The 15,477-nt window shown below is 39.7% G+C and overlaps 2 protein-coding genes across 6 annotated transcripts in view; one reads left to right on the top strand and one right to left on the bottom strand.

Moving 5' to 3' along the window:
- Nucleotides 1–15,477, top strand: part of LOC6505218 (zwei Ig domain protein zig-8) — a 174,792-nt gene that overhangs the window by 87,595 nt on the left and 71,720 nt on the right. For all 5 annotated transcript variants that reach the window (XM_044717396.1, XM_032451947.2, XM_032451946.2 and 2 more), the window contains one exon: nucleotides 15,212–15,340. In XM_044717396.1, coding sequence (XP_044573331.1) covers nucleotides 15,292–15,340 — 49 coding nt within the window. In that variant the 5' untranslated portion in view covers nucleotides 15,212–15,291. The remainder of the gene's footprint in view (nucleotides 1–15,211; nucleotides 15,341–15,477) is intronic.
- LOC123257637 lies at nucleotides 6,932–12,246 on the bottom strand. Its single transcript, XM_044717395.1, has 2 exons — nucleotides 10,563–12,246; nucleotides 6,932–10,507 (listed from the first exon to the last, which is right to left on the bottom strand). The coding sequence occupies exons 1-2, from the start codon at nucleotides 11,844–11,846 to the stop codon at nucleotides 10,496–10,498; spliced, it is 1,296 nt and encodes a 431-aa protein (XP_044573330.1). The 5' UTR covers nucleotides 11,847–12,246; the 3' UTR covers nucleotides 6,932–10,495.

Below are 15,477 nucleotides of genomic sequence, written 5' to 3'. Positions count from 1 at the left end.
CTTACTCCGCCACCTCGAATCACAATTTGTAGGACTTCCAGGTCGGCCATCAGTGGCGCGGGGCTGCCTTAAAGAGTTGCCCCATAGATCGTGTTCGGGATTTGTATTTATTATTCCACTTTGTGCGGGCTAAATCAAATTTGCATATAAGACATCGACTTTGGGACTCTGTCGAGCCGTCTATCCGTCAAGTCGTCGAACACTTCCCGGTCCTGTGTCCCAACTTGATGAAAGACCAAGAGAGCCCTGGCGCATATTATAATCAATGGGGCAAGTTAGAGTGTATGTGAGTGTGAGTGTGAGTGTGAGTATGTGTGTGTTTTGGGGAGGCGTGGTTGCTTAAGCCCCTCCCCCTTGGCAGGGGCGCGTGTGTGTGCTCTGAATTGAGGTTTTCACTTCAAATTGGTTTGGTTTAGTTTGCTGAATGGATTTTGGTTAGCGCGCCAAGTGCTATGGTGGGGCTATGTTGCCCGCTAAGAGGTTTCAATCCCTCTCCCAGTCCTCCCCCTCAGCCTCCCCCCCCCCCTGTTCGGCGCCTTTGTGCGTGTGTTTTAATCATTTGACTTGACTTGCCAAGGACTCAAGGACACCGAATGCGTTGGCTGGGAAACGGATCTCTTTTTGTTCCTCCATCCTTCCAATCAGAAGGACAGGCAACAGTGTTCACTGTTCACAGTCCTGCTGGGCAAAGTTTTCCACTACCATTTGTTGCTCTGGCCCCCGGTAACTAATATAAACATGCCCTGCCGGCAGGAGGGCCCCGGAACCAGGAATCCCCACCCTCCCCATTTCTGTGAGTGTGTCGAAGTTATTCGAGTTGATTGTGACTGTCTCTCTGTCTGGGGAACTCGGAGTAGACCGCAGAATGCGTGCACGTTATGTTAAATGATTGAAGTTTAAGCCATGGCCAAAATAAATACACCAAACTAATGCCAGAAAGGGGGGGAGAGAACTGCCACAGAACTTGCCTTTAATTTAAGAGATTTTTAAAGGGGTACCGGGTATGGATAGTTATTTGTAGAAACTCTATATTCCAAGTACTACTCTCGAGAAATAATTAATTAAATCAGTGCCTTAGTGGCTCTCCTGGGGAATGAAAGGAATTATCCTTGCGATAGAGACCTTCGTGCAAACGTCAAAGTTAAATGAAAAAAAAGCCAAGGAAAGGACATCAGGAACAGAAAGAGAAAAGAAAAGAATCCTAGAATGGAAGATTTGTAACAAAGGTTTGCTACTTCATTAAAAGCATTTGGGGCTACGCACATGTCACGTATTTGTTTTGCACTCTGGCTCAAAATTGTCTCGTCCTGTGAGTCCCTAGCCATCCATTCGTCCCTATCCCCCTTCATCATCATCACAAGCTTCTACAAATATTTCTTTTTTTTTTTTTTGTGTATTTAATGAAAATTGCTCAGGTTGCAGCAAAAAGTTGCTCGTTTTTGTTGATTTTCTGCCACCAGCGGGTTAGCTCCTTTTCAGGAGTTCTTGCCTCCTTAACAAGATCCTCTCTCGCTTCTCTCGCCTCCTCTAACTCCTTCATGTCCTTTTCACTTGAAGCATATTAAAACCAAAGTTGCACATTTTTTTTGCCACACCTATTCTGGCCCTATTCTTTCTTTCAATGCAAAATCGCTGCCGCATACTCCTGGGTGTGTGTCTGCAAAAAAAAAGTGCGAAAAGGATAAGGTCCTTAATGAAGGATATGTTAGGTTGGAGTCCATACGGGATTGCTCTTTGGCTTGGCTTGATTTTCTTGAGAGTTTTTTTTGGAGGGACATTGTAAGTTTTTATACTTTTTTGGACATAAAAATATTTTAAAATAGTAACATATTGTTTTTAGTTAGAATTTTGTTTAGTCCTGTGAGAGTAAGCTAGGAAAGAGAGTCTTAGCATTATTTTAAATTTAATTATTATAATTTTAATTTCTTTCTTCCTTAATTAATTTAAGAAACCTGACCTGAGAGTACCTGGGAGGATAGCTGGAGAAACCTGAGATCCTTGGATCAAGGGTATGGGCTTGAGGAGTCCAAGCGTGTGTTCCACTTACGCAGTCAACGGTGGCGTCGGCGTCGACGTCGACGTCGCAGTCGGCGTCTGCGTCAGGACATGCGTTGGCGTCGACTGCAACTGGAACTGCGATGGCAATGCTGGCGACGCTTTTAGCCGCCGCATTATGCATGCAGCAATGCCGCGCATGTAACTCCCTGCCTCTGTGTGCGAGTCCTTTCGATTTGGCCATGTGTTTGTGTGTGTGTGTGTGTGGGTGTGTGTGTGGGTTGGCTTCAGCAAAAAGTCCAAAGTAGGGCATGGCACTTAATTGAAAAACTTTTATGCGGTCGACAACGCAGCAGTAGCAGTAGCAGTAGCAGCGAGTGAGGAAGCTCTGAGGGAGAGTTGCGAAAAAATCACAAAAAACTACAAAAAAATGTGAAGAACGGACAGGACTCTGCCGGCCATCCCGGCAGCCAGCCAGCACCTTTGGCAGGACCTGTTCCAATAAAAAATAGTTTATTGTAGGACACAAAAGGCTTTGTCCTTGTCTCATATTCTGCCAGCCAGCCATCCTATCCCCCTTCGACTATTTTGATTTTTCTCCTCTGTGATTAAGCTCGGTTCCCATCATCTGCAAAAATGCCACTTTATATGCCATATATCCTGTGGGCCTTGTATGCGATTCTATGTGTGTGTGTGAATAAATATGCGAGAGTAATTTGCATATGCACACAAAGAGATAGATGGGATGGAGATGGAGGTGGGGATGTCACAGGATGAGTCGCTGGAGGTAAGACAATATAAGTCGAGCCTTATCTCTCCTCTGCCTGCAAAGTCACATTGAATCAAATTAATTTCTTAAAATTTATTCAATAAGCTCGGGGGAAAAAGGTTTAATTTTGTACAAAATTCTGCGGAAAAGTAAATGAAATTTCATCAAATTTCCAAAGAAATGTTTTCCTGCCACCTGGCTCTGATTAGCCAGGATAATTTCCAACAATTTTATAGCAAAACATTTCCACTTCTTGCAATGTTACGCTGATTTTGCAGTCCTTTCGTCCTTTTTGATGAATAATTGCCATAGAAATGCTTCAAATTCCTTGGGTAAATCAAACAATTTAGTGACAACATGGCTACATGGATACAGGATCTTGTTTCCTTGGCGTCTGACGCCTGACGCCCTGATGATGCGCTCAACTGAATGCCAGAAGCAAGTGGTGCGTACAGGCCAAAATAAGGACCAAATATATTACACATACGACGTGTATGACGACGGCCACTATCATTTTTGGACAAGCCCGACAGTCGTTTATTTATTTTTGTTAATTTCAATTTGCATATTCAGTATGGATTCAGATGAAAACATCTGCCCAAATAGCCGAATAGCTTATTTGGAAGGCACTAAATGATTTTTAATTGCATTTAAATTTTCTGCAGCCGCACGTGTCAAGGGAGGAGTTTATGAACCGCGAATATGAAATTAAAGGACTTGCCATTTCTACAAAATTATTAATATTATTCAATACGTTTTGTGATGAGAATTTAAGCAGCAGAAAATTAAAGCAGTTGGCCATTACATTTTAATTGGAAAGACAGAAGCAGAGAGAGCTTCTGGTCAGTTGGTGCAGGCGACCCACGTTGGGCGCCATTTCTTCATGTCCTTCTCTGACACCATGATGAGGCAGCATCTGACATCGTCATTGAGATTTTCCAAGCGCTCACCAAATGAAAATTCAATGAGTAACACTCAACACACACACACAGTCGTACCACACCATACCCCTAACACACACACACACACAGACACACACATATAAAGATAGTGCAATTTTCTGCCAACTTTGCCACACATTTGCGGAGGAATTGTTAGGAAAGAAAATGAGAAAAGCGCAAAATCATTACGATTTGAATGCCATAAAATGCGTTTTCTCTTTTTTGTGTGTCGTGGGATAAGGGGGTGTCCTGTGGGAAGCTGTGGGGGATGGATGCTGGTTTTGGGTATTGTCTGCTTAACCGCAAAGTGTGCTGGAAAATGTCTTTTTTAGTCGACAGCTAAACACTATTCAGTCTCAAACTGGTGCGCCCCCTGACATAATAAACCGAACACAGCCAGGGAGAAGCTAAGCCAGCCACCCCCTTAGACATACCCACTAGATCCCTCCCCCAGACAGCCCCTAAAACCACCCACTTTTCCGTTTTTCCCCATTTACTTGCACATGCAATTGGCAGAGGAAAGCCCAACACACAAAACGCGTCGCTTGTTCTTTTTCCCCGAAGTCTGCTCCTTGCTTTCTTCCTATTTTTTTTTGTGTTTTTTTTTTGGTCCTGTATTTCTCGTCCTGTATGTCGCGGTCAACTGAAAGAAACAACATGGCCAGGACAATGGCTGCCACAACACCTTGCCTCTCTCAGCTGGCAGTTGGTTTTTATTTTGGGAGTCGAGTTTGCCAGAGAAACAATCAAATTCAGCTTAACGACAAGCACTTGACTCGCACAGGAGCAGGAAAGGATGCAGTCTGTGAGGAACTGCTGACCAAGGATATTCCCGTTTCCTTTTACTTCCCAAGGACGATTAATCAAAGAGCTAGCCCATGTGACTGATTTTTGTACCACTTTTCAATAAATATATGTTCCAACGCATATTTTTGAATGAAAAACTTAAATTTGTGAGCAAGTTTGAATGGAGTCCTTGGCGGGATGGCACTTAAGCCGAAAAGATCAACCAAGTTCCCTGTTCAAGGATCTATAGCTTCGCCTGAATTATGGCAGAGTGTCGCCGAGGAGATAATAAACCTCTTGTCGTTCAAGTCCCTGGCTCGACTCGACAGCAGGCATCCTTACTACACTCCATGGCGGGATGCAGTTTCCTCCCTCTGATGCTCTAACCCACTTTACAACTTCCTCGAGAGCAGCTTGCCACTGCCGTCAGAGTCTCGCGTCTCCTTCGTCCTTGCCATCCTTCGAATAATCATAAACTAACGACGCCTCGATGTGAGCCATGTATGTGTAAGTAAAATCTGTTGGATAGCGAATTGAATTGCATTTTGTTTTGATTTCAATTAAGTTTCTCGGTGGAGGCACTCTGGAGTGCCAGGAGTATTATGTATGGGGAGTCCTTTTGATTGATTGCCTAATTGTTTTGTGTGGGCGAAAGTGCATCGGAATGAAGTGTGGGACTCACATTTCATCCAAACAGGACTCATTCCATCTGATTTGTAGCTGTTTCGTCCTTCCGTTGCGTCCTTCAGATCGAATAACGATACCCCCCGACCTCTGGTAATCTATTAAAAATGTGATTTTAATGTTTTCCTAATATCCCGACCCGTTCGAGGACATTTGCGGGCGATATGAGGAGGTCCTCCTCTCACTGCCACACCGCCACACTCTGCCACACAAGAATGTAACTCGATATTTATGTCTAACAACCGCAATTCCACGAAAAAATATGTAAGCATGTGCTCCTTCGGTTTGGCTCCTTCCCGTTTACTCCTTTTTTTTATGTTGTACCCTGACTCCACCCTGACTCCTTCGTGTCCTGGCTGTATGTGTGGGCGAATTGGCTTGTAATCCTTTCGGCAAAGTGAATTAATATCCTGGGCCGAGTTATTTATGGCCGCACATGTCGCCGAACATTAAAATGTCAAATTATCTTGTAAATATTTGGCCATTTGAATTTGAATTTTATTTGCCCTGCCGTGGAGTGGCGCTGTGTGGCATTATCCTTTGCTCCTGGAATGGAATTTAATTAATGGGATACACTTCTAATCGTAATGGAAAGTAATGCGCCCGCGCAAAATTAAAAGCCAATTAAGCGTTGAAGAGTCTCACGAGTCCTGAGTCGTCCTGGCCTCCAAATGCAGCCAGGTCCTTGGTGGGGCTCCTGCTCGCTCTTGGTCCCTGGTTCTGGGCCATAAATGCCAATCATTGCAGCCGGGGCCCAGGATACTCCATATCCTTCTACTTCGACTCGACTGCAAAGAGGCAAGCGCGCAAAAATAACAATTCAGCTTTTAATTTCATTGCCTTGAGCACTCTCCTGGGATTCGCATGATAAATGGCCCTGGCCCAGGACCAGCCAAGCCCAGGCTAAAAAACGGTCTGCCAGGATATGGTATGCCAGGAGGGAGGAGCCTCGCCAGGAGGCGAGCAGTTCATTCACACGGCTTCTGCAAATACAATCGCCGGCACAAAGTCGCATTTCAGTCGCGTTGAGAACGAATCACCGCCGAAAATAGCCACGAATGACTGTTTGCTTTTCGAGCAGATTTCGAATAAAAATATATATATTTAAGGGGTATATACCTGCAATCATTTTAAATAATACAAAATTATATTTATATTGAGGGATTACTTTCGAGGTTAGTCTTAAAAACGAAAATATTTAAGTATTTTTAGACTTAGAAGAGGAAGTTGGACGATATCATACCCGGTACTTCTAGTGTTTATTTTTTACTATATGTTATTACTTTTTATTACTTGTATTTCTTTAAAGAGTATTAATTTATTTATAGTTTCTTTTATTTAAAATGTATAAAAGTATATAGAACTATGTGTAATAAAAAGAACTACTGGAATAAGGGAGCTTAATTCAAAACTATATGATAACTGGTACCTGTGATACTTAATATTAATTACAATTTTAGAAATGTGGCCATAAAACAGAGGATTTTATTATGGTTACTCGTTCATATTATTTATTTATTTACATTATGTTTACTTAAAGTTAAAACTTATGCTAAGGCTTTCGTATTATATTCATATTATTTATATTTTTTATATTATTTAAACAAATGTATAGAAAAGGTGAACTATTTAAGGCGAGTTTAAACATTATTTTATGGAACTTGTCTTAAAGCTTAAGTATATGATACCCGGTACTTCTGGTTTAGTATTGTAGGGTTATAATAAATATTCCCCGAAGAAGAACACCTTTGCCGGCTATATTTCGCTTTGTTTTATTTATTAAAATATGTCCGCTTCGGATCGCTGCTGGTGTTCGACTGACTCCGCTCTCATCCCACGCGATCTGCATCAACCCTCATAATTCGCTGAAAGAGCATGAGAGCGATGAGAGCACAAGAGAGAGAGAGAGAGCCAGAACCGACAACAAGCAACAACACCGACTTATACTAACAACAGTTTACCGTTATACACTTATACACTTATATACACTTCTCGTTAATAGCAATACATACATATATACATTCTGTAGCAATCCTGCTACAATTCGGCCGTCCTGACATTTAAAGATCCCCTGATCTTGTGATATTTTACAATTGATTCTTACATCTATTTGACTTAGATACTATTAGTTATTTATTTACAATAATTTACATGATATTTGAGCTTTATCTTCGTTTACCTATCCAATGTTTAATGTTCTGACTACTCCAAACACCTTGATATGGAATACGTGACAATTGAAAACCTTCAACATCTTTAATTAAATACCTATCATTTCCTAAACTTTTGTCTATTACGAATGGACCCTTATGTTTGGGTATTAACTTTCTTGCAACGCCAACAGTACAATCAAAATTCTTAACCACGATATAGTCACCTACCTTATATTCTGAACTTGCTTTCTTTTTCTCATTGTAATTTCTTTCATTGTCTTTCTGCAACTTTGTTTGACACTCTGTTCCTTTTGTCCTAATTTCGTCTAAATTTCTAACATTATCGGTATCATCTAATTCTTCTAACTTTTGCCTTAATTCATCTATAATTTTTCCTTTTTGAGCGATTCCAAATAACATTTTGCTCGGCATTTGCGCAATGCTTCTCTGCTTTGTATTGTTTAATGAAAACTCAACATCTTCAATAACTGTATCCCAATGCAATCCCTTTTCTGAGTCTGCCAATTTCGCTATCATTGGTCCTATTATTCGATTGATTCTTTCCACTTGACCATTAGCTTGAGGTGACCCTGTTGCTATTTTTACGTGCTTAACATTATAATCTTCGAGAAATTTCTGAAAATCTTCAGATGTAAAACAACTGCCCCTATCCGAAACGATACAAGTCGGTCTACTATATGATCTAAAATAGTCTTTCAATGCTATAATAACTTCTTTTGTGTTTGTTGTTTTTGTTGCATATAACCTAACATATTTTGTAAACCCGTCTATGACAACAAAAAGATGTTTATTTGCCCTTCCCTTATCCACTGGCCCATAGTGATCAATATGTATAATCTCGAATGGTACACTCCCTTTCGGAATGCTGTGTAAAAATCCTTCTTCTTTTCCTGATTTCGGTGAAAACGCTACACACCTCAAACAGTTATCAATATGTCTAACAACTTTCTCTTTCATATTTGCAAACCAATACGTCCTAACAATTGCATCCATAACCTTATCTCTACCTAAATGACCTAACTCATTGTGATATTTATACAGTATCTTGTCTTCCATTTCCTCTGGAACATAAAACAACAATTTTCCATCATTCGCTTTCCTATAAATTACTCCATTTCTCATCTCAAACATTTTATCATCTTCTTTTTCTAACCTCATTCTAATTTTCTTTAACTTTTCATCTTTCGCTTGACATATAACTAAATTGTCTTCAAAACTCACTGTTTCTACTACACATATGTTAGTATTCCTACTTAAGGCATCTACATGTTGCATAAGCTTTCCCGACTTATGAACTAACTCAAAGTCATACTCGAGTAACTCTAACGCCCACCTCGCAATACGCGGGTTAAGTTCTATTCTGTTCAACGTCAACGTCAATGAATTACAATCAGTAACAATTCTAAACCGTCTACCTTGCACATATATTCGGAATCTTCGTAGAGCATAAATAATGGCTAACGTTTCAAGCTCAAAGCTATGATATTTTGCCTCATCTTTCGTTGTAGCTTTCGAAAAATAAAATATAGGATGCAATTTCTTATCCTCTTTCCTCTGTAATAATACCGCACCAAAACCATGTGCACTTGCGTCTGTATGTAGTTCCACCTCATCCTTATAATAATATAAACCTAGTACCGGTGCTTCTATGAGCTTCTTTTTTAGCATTTCAAAACAATCTAACTCTTTTTCTCCAAACACAAATTCGCTATCTTTTTTCAACAATTCATATAATGGTTTTGCAATCCTCGAAAAATCCTTTATAAATCTTCTAAAATATGAACACAATCCTAAAAAGCTTCTAACTCCATGCACTTTGTTGGGGACTGGAAAATCTCTGATGGCTTCAATTCCTTTATCATTTGCTTGTATTCCTTCACTCGACACCAAAAAGCCTAAGTATTGAACACTCGCTTGTAGAAACTCGCATTTATCCATTCTTAGTTCTAATTTGTTTCTTGCTAATCTTTCAAAAACTTCTTTAAGTACACTCAAATGTTCTTCAATTTCTTTACTCGCGATCATAATATCGTCCATGTATATAACCACTTTTCCTTCTCTTATCATGTCTGCAAAAATTTTATTGATAAATCTTTGAAACACCGCCGGTGCGTTTTTTAAGCCCATTGGCATCCGCATGAATTCAAACTGCCCTAGCGGCGTCATAAATGAAGTATATTTAATTGATTCATTCTCAACAAACACATGAAAGTATCCATGTTTAAGATCTAATTTGGAGAATATAGTTTTATTTACTAATGTGTCCAATAAATCATCAATTAAGGGTAATGGATAATTATCTTTAATCATTGTCTTATTAAGCTTCCTGTAATCCACACATAATCGCAAATCACCTGTTTTTTTCTTAACTAACACTATTGGAGATGCATATTCTGACTCACTCGGCCTAATAATTCCCTCTTTTAAATACTCGTCTAATATGCTCTGTAACTTTTCTTTCTCTGTATAGGCTAACCGTCTCGGAGAACTGCTAAAAGGTTTTGAATCATCCAACCTCAGCTTTATTTCACACTTAACCTCTGGTTCCTTTGGTCTTTGTTTATTAACATAAAAATTTTCTATAATTTTCATAAATTGCTGTCTAACCTTATAATCCACTTGTTCACCAATTTTGTATTCTACAGATTCATCTTCAATATCAATATTCAACAGTTCCTTTTCCACTATGTTTATGTCAACTTCCGTTGCTTCTCGAAACCTAACTGCATTTCTAATCTTTGGTTCATGACTAACTATTACCTCTTTGCTTATTATCCGACTTTCACCACTAACCTTATTAACATCAACATCACTAATTATTTTCTCTTCATCACTAACATCATTACTGTTTTTAACATTCTCTAAGTTTTCTACCGTAACCAACTTCAAGGTGTCAAGGTTCAGATTTAGATCACATGCTTCCATAAAGTCCCTTCCAAGAACTACATCATGACTCATAGATTTGTTTGCCACAACAACTAAATGAAAATGTATTTTATTGACTTTTTTCTTAATATAACATAATATTCTGCCATAAGTTTCTAAACAACTTTCATTTATTCCATGATATGAACTTAAAACTGGTATTTTACAAGTATCTTCGGGTACTTTAGAAATTTTAATAAATGAAATTGGGCTTCCTGTATCTATGAGGCATTCTGTAATTAACTTGGTATTAGTATTATCATTAAAGTAAATTTCAAAATATCTTACATAATTGTTCTTGCCCTCGTTCTTAATTTTGTTTTTCTGACACTTCGCCACAAAATGTCCCATTTCGCCGCATGCATAGCACGAACCTTTCTCACGTCTTGGCTTCCTGCACTCCTGCGCCCAATGTCCTTTAGCATTGCAATTATAGCAACGCGTGTCCTTGCTGTCCTTCTCGTCCTTGTTCACTGCTGTCTCCTTCCTGTCACCATAAGACTTAGGCAACTCCACTTCCGCAAATGCACGTTTGATAAGCGCAACATTTTCAAAGCACTGAATATGTGCTTGATTTCGCAGCCCTTGATTCGGAATTCCTTCAATGATGCGACTTATCATTTCTTCTGCCTCTATGCTGATTCTCTGACCAAGCATCACCTTGTCATCCACGTAGCTTCCAAAACTTTCACCGGAACTCCATTTACGGTTCTCGAATTGACGCCTTGCCTCTAACTTCGAGACTTTATCCGAAAACATCGAAATTAGCTCAGCGATTAACTCCTCCAACGGTAGCATAATGCGCTCAGGGTTTGCATGTAGCCACACGTTTGCTTTTCCTTTGATTTTGCTAATCATCAACATCTTAACATATTGTCCACCAATTCCATAAATGGTTGCAATATTTTTCATTTGCGTAATCCATTTTCGTGCGCAAGTTTCACCCGAAAATTCAGGCACAACTTGTGTTGCCATGCCCAACGAAACGTCGACGCTTGGGTTGCAAAATTCCAAGAACTTCGACTTCTCAGCATTGCCTTTTTCCACCTCTTCTTTGGCGCCTGCTTTTGCGTTGCTGCTGCTGGCTTTATTCCTGTCCTTGCATGCACACTTTTCAACTTTGTCTTCTCCCTCGCCGCCGTCGTCGTTGTTGTTTTCGCCGCCGTCTTTGCTGCTGCTCCCGTCTCCATCTTTGTTGCTCCTTTTGTCTCCGTCTTTTCTGCTTTGATCGCCGCCAACTTTGATCTCATTTTTACCGCCAATTTTTCCTTCACCTCCAGCTTTGTCGTTTCCTTCACCTCCAGCTTTGTCGTTTCCTTCACCTCCAGCTTCGTCGTCATTATCGTTTTCATTTCCGTTGTTTTCTAAGTCCAAATCTTCCTCATCTTCGTCTTCAACGTTGCTTCCATCGCCGTCTTCGTCTTGATGATTAACTAATTCCAGATAATTACTCGACTCCGTTGACATTTTGCTTAAACGCAATATTAATTCGCGCTTTGTTCCTGTTGTTGGTAGTTGTAACACACTCAACCACTTTTTTAATTGTGCAATTGATGCGTTGCTAACGTCCATTTTCGTTTTATTTAATTGTTTTTAATTGTTTATTTGGCACAAGATCGGCCCACTTCTGATTTTGTAGGGTTATAATAAATATTCCCCGAAGAAGAACACCTTTGCCGGCTATATTTCGCTTTGTTTTATTTATTAAAATATGTCCGCTTCGGATCGCTGCTGGTGTTCGACTGACTCCGCTCTCATCCCACGCGATCTGCATCAACCCTCATAATTCGCTGAAAGAGCATGAGAGCGATGAGAGCACAAGAGAGAGAGAGAGAGCCAGAACCGACAACAAGCAACAACACCGACTTATACTAACAACAGTTTACCGTTATACACTTATACACTTATATACACTTCTCGTTAATAGCAATACATACATATATACATTCTGTAGCAATCCTGCTACAGTATTTAATATGAAAATAATAATAGTAACCCCTTTAAACAGACTATAATAAAGTGGCTTTTATTCCTTATATTCCTTATTCTGTTATACTATGTTATTTTTTTTTTTAATAAAATAAAAACTAAAATTATAATTTATAAGACTATATGATACCCTGGTATTTGGGGTAAACTATTCATTATAATTTCATAAAACGGACCATAAAGAATCTCGATGTTTTTCATTTTTCATATTCTAATTATTTACTTATGAAATAAAAATTAAAATTATGAAATATAATAATTACCAAAAATTGAGACATCTATTACTTTCTTTTATAAAATATAACATTTTTCAATAGCCATGTTTAAAAATAAATCAATTTAAAGTTAAAAAACGCCATTAGAAACTAATAATAATAATAATAATAATAATAAATACATTACTATACCATACTCTACTATATAAAAGTCATAATACTCAGTTAAACCAATAATTTGATATGGAAACCCCCCCTTAGAAATATTTATGTTTGAAACGCAAAGCGAGTATTTTGAAATAAAGTGCTTGTAAGTAATCCCCGCCCCAAGGACTCAGGACTCAGGACTGGGGGATTGTTTTGGCCAATTCCACGAATGGCTGGCTCTAACCCCTCTAATCGTTCCCTTAGCTTTATGTCCAACTTTTCCCCCCTCAACTCCCAACACCCACTCCTCCCACTCCCCAACAAAAAAAAAAAAAAAAGAAAAAAAGGGAAAACCGAAGCATTTTCGACTAAGCACTGAACCGCTTGATTTTGTTTTAATGAAATTCGAATTGAGTCCTTCCCCCCCCCCCCTGCTCCCCTCTCACCCCCCTTTCGGCTTGGCAGCCATTTTGTATTTGCCTTCAACATTTTAATCTAATTTCAATGTTCTCACCCGACAAAAAAAAAAAAAAAAAGAAAAGAAAAAAAAGGAACAGAAATCGGAATAAAAAGTGAAGGGCAACGAAGTGTAAATGTTGAAAAGTTTCCTGCTCCTGGACGCAGGACACACAGGACACAGGGGTAACTTCGATTCGCGTGCAACATTTTGTGGTCAGTTGTAAGAGGGAGGGGAGAGGGCTAGAGGGCTAGAGCAGAGGTGGCATGCCACACGCTGCTGCCCCCGCAGGACCTTTATGCGGCTGTCAAAGCGTTAAAGTTAATGCCAATTGCCAAACGCTCTCAATTAGCTTTGATTAAATTGAAGCACTCCTTGGTCCTGGTCCTGGTCCTGCTCCTTCTCCTGATCCTGGTCCTGGTCCTGGCCCATTTCGTCCTTGGTCCTGCCAGCCATCCCCGGAAAGGTATTAACATAACTTTGACAGGAGCTAGCCATTGCACTTGAATCCGTCCATAAATTAGGCCAATTTTAAGGAGCACGAGGGCGCAAAAAGGATACACTGAAAGAAAAGGATATTCTGTGGAAATTAGTAACAAACTAACACCAAAAAGAAAAAACCAGGCATTTGAAGGGGAGTCCTTTTTAAAATTTAAACCAACGCATATCCTTTGGAAGATCCTCTGGCAGCTGCGCCGATAAGGCATTCAAACTGGTGGCTTTATTAGGATTTGATTCGACCCCAAATGTTTGCCTTTGACAGCTGCCGAACAGAAGTCCTTTTTGGTCCTTGATGGGCAAAGTGGGTGGGGCAAAGGGGGTGAGGGGGGGATAGCAGAGCCCCTCTTTCATTTGCATTTTGCATTTTGCTTTTGCTTTTGCTTCTTTGCGCCTAATTAAGACGACCAACGATGCAGGAAGGACATTCTGGCCAGGTCCTTTGAGCCAATTGCAGCTCCACAGTGAAGCTTCTCCCTAGCTCCCAGCTTATTATCTCATCTAATTTAGGGGATTCCCCCCCCCACCCCTAGCACCCCTTGCTCCACTAGGATATAGTGGTGCCCCCCCTCTACCAGATCCTGCATCCTTCCACCATGAGCCGAAAAATTCGCAGAAACTAAATGAAATCAAGCCGTGTAATGAGCAAAAAAAAAAAAAAAAAAAAAACTTTCGAAAATGTGCCAAAGATGGAGTTCATAATTTTCTGTTAACGAAGGCGCCCTGACCTATGACCCCTTACCACTCTCTCCCCTCCCCCTCTTCTGTTACACTCCCAGAATGTCCTAGAAAGTGCCTGAAATTCAAAAAATTATCCTTCATTAGGAGAGTATCTCCCGAAAAGTTGGTCACTGGCACGTATCTCGTTGGAAAGAAAACAAAATAAAAAAAATAAATAAAACTAATTGGAATTTATTTCAGTGTATGTAGTATATTTTGATAAAAACAATTTCGCGCATTGCGCTTCCATTTTGGTGAAGTGGCCACTCCGACTGTCTGTCTCCCAGTTGTTGCAACAAAAATTTATAAAAAAAAAAAACAAAAAAAATACAAAATTTTAATTGTTGGACTGGCTGGTGGAGCCTGCAGGATATCTGCTCCTTGCTGCCAGACTGCCAGGCCGATGTTAATGTGTCCATTGTGCTGGTTAACAAAACCAATTTGCCTTAGTGGATTTTTATGTTGCGCTCTCGGCGGCTTGCAACTCGGCAGCTTGCAACTTGCAACCAGTTGCCAGTTCCCAGTTCCGGGGGCAACACGGGGTTTTGTCTGCTGCGGTTTCCCGCGCTTGTTTGTTTGCTTGTTCCTCCATTTGTCAGTTGTGCCTTCCCCCAGGTCCTGCAGGTCCTGCAGGTCCTGCTGGTCCTCCAGTCCCTCCACTCCCCTCCCTCTTCTAGACCACTAACAGTCTCCCCTAACAGTCATTGTTGTGTTTCTGGCTTTATTTGCTCTTCGAGTAAGTTAATAATAGTTAGTTTTTAAATTATAGGATTTTTTAAAATTGTTTTTAAGAAATTTAGATTAAAATATTAGTGATATAACCCCTAAAAATAACCTTAAATAAATATAATTTATATTATTTTCAATCAAACTAATAATTTATTAATAATTTTTATCCTTTTTCCTTGCAGATCTTAAGGATCGAAAGGCTCTTAAGTTCCTAAAAATAGAATTCTACAAAAGTGGATTGAAAAAAAAAGTCAGCTCGAAAATGTCGTCACATTGGTTGATACTCTTTGGAATAGTTTGCTTGATGGCGGGTGAGTTTTTAACATTAATTAATTTGTAAAATTAAAGATAACAATAAGCTATAATTAATTAGATAAGTGTTATATCTATATTTTTGCTAAAAAATAGTGACAAATAGTGGCCATAACTCTCCAATTATATTCTCACT

This window comes from Drosophila ananassae, chromosome XR, assembly GCF_017639315.1.
Source record: "Drosophila ananassae strain 14024-0371.13 chromosome XR, ASM1763931v2, whole genome shotgun sequence".
Classification (NCBI taxonomy): Eukaryota; Metazoa; Arthropoda; class Insecta; order Diptera; family Drosophilidae; genus Drosophila; species Drosophila ananassae.
This window is presented reverse-complemented; position numbering and strand designations above follow the sequence as displayed.

Coding starts and splice junctions, on each gene's coding strand:
- LOC123257637 (XM_044717395.1), bottom strand. CDS start 11,846: ATGGACGTTAGCAACGCATCAATTGCACAATTAAAAAAGTGGTTGAGT.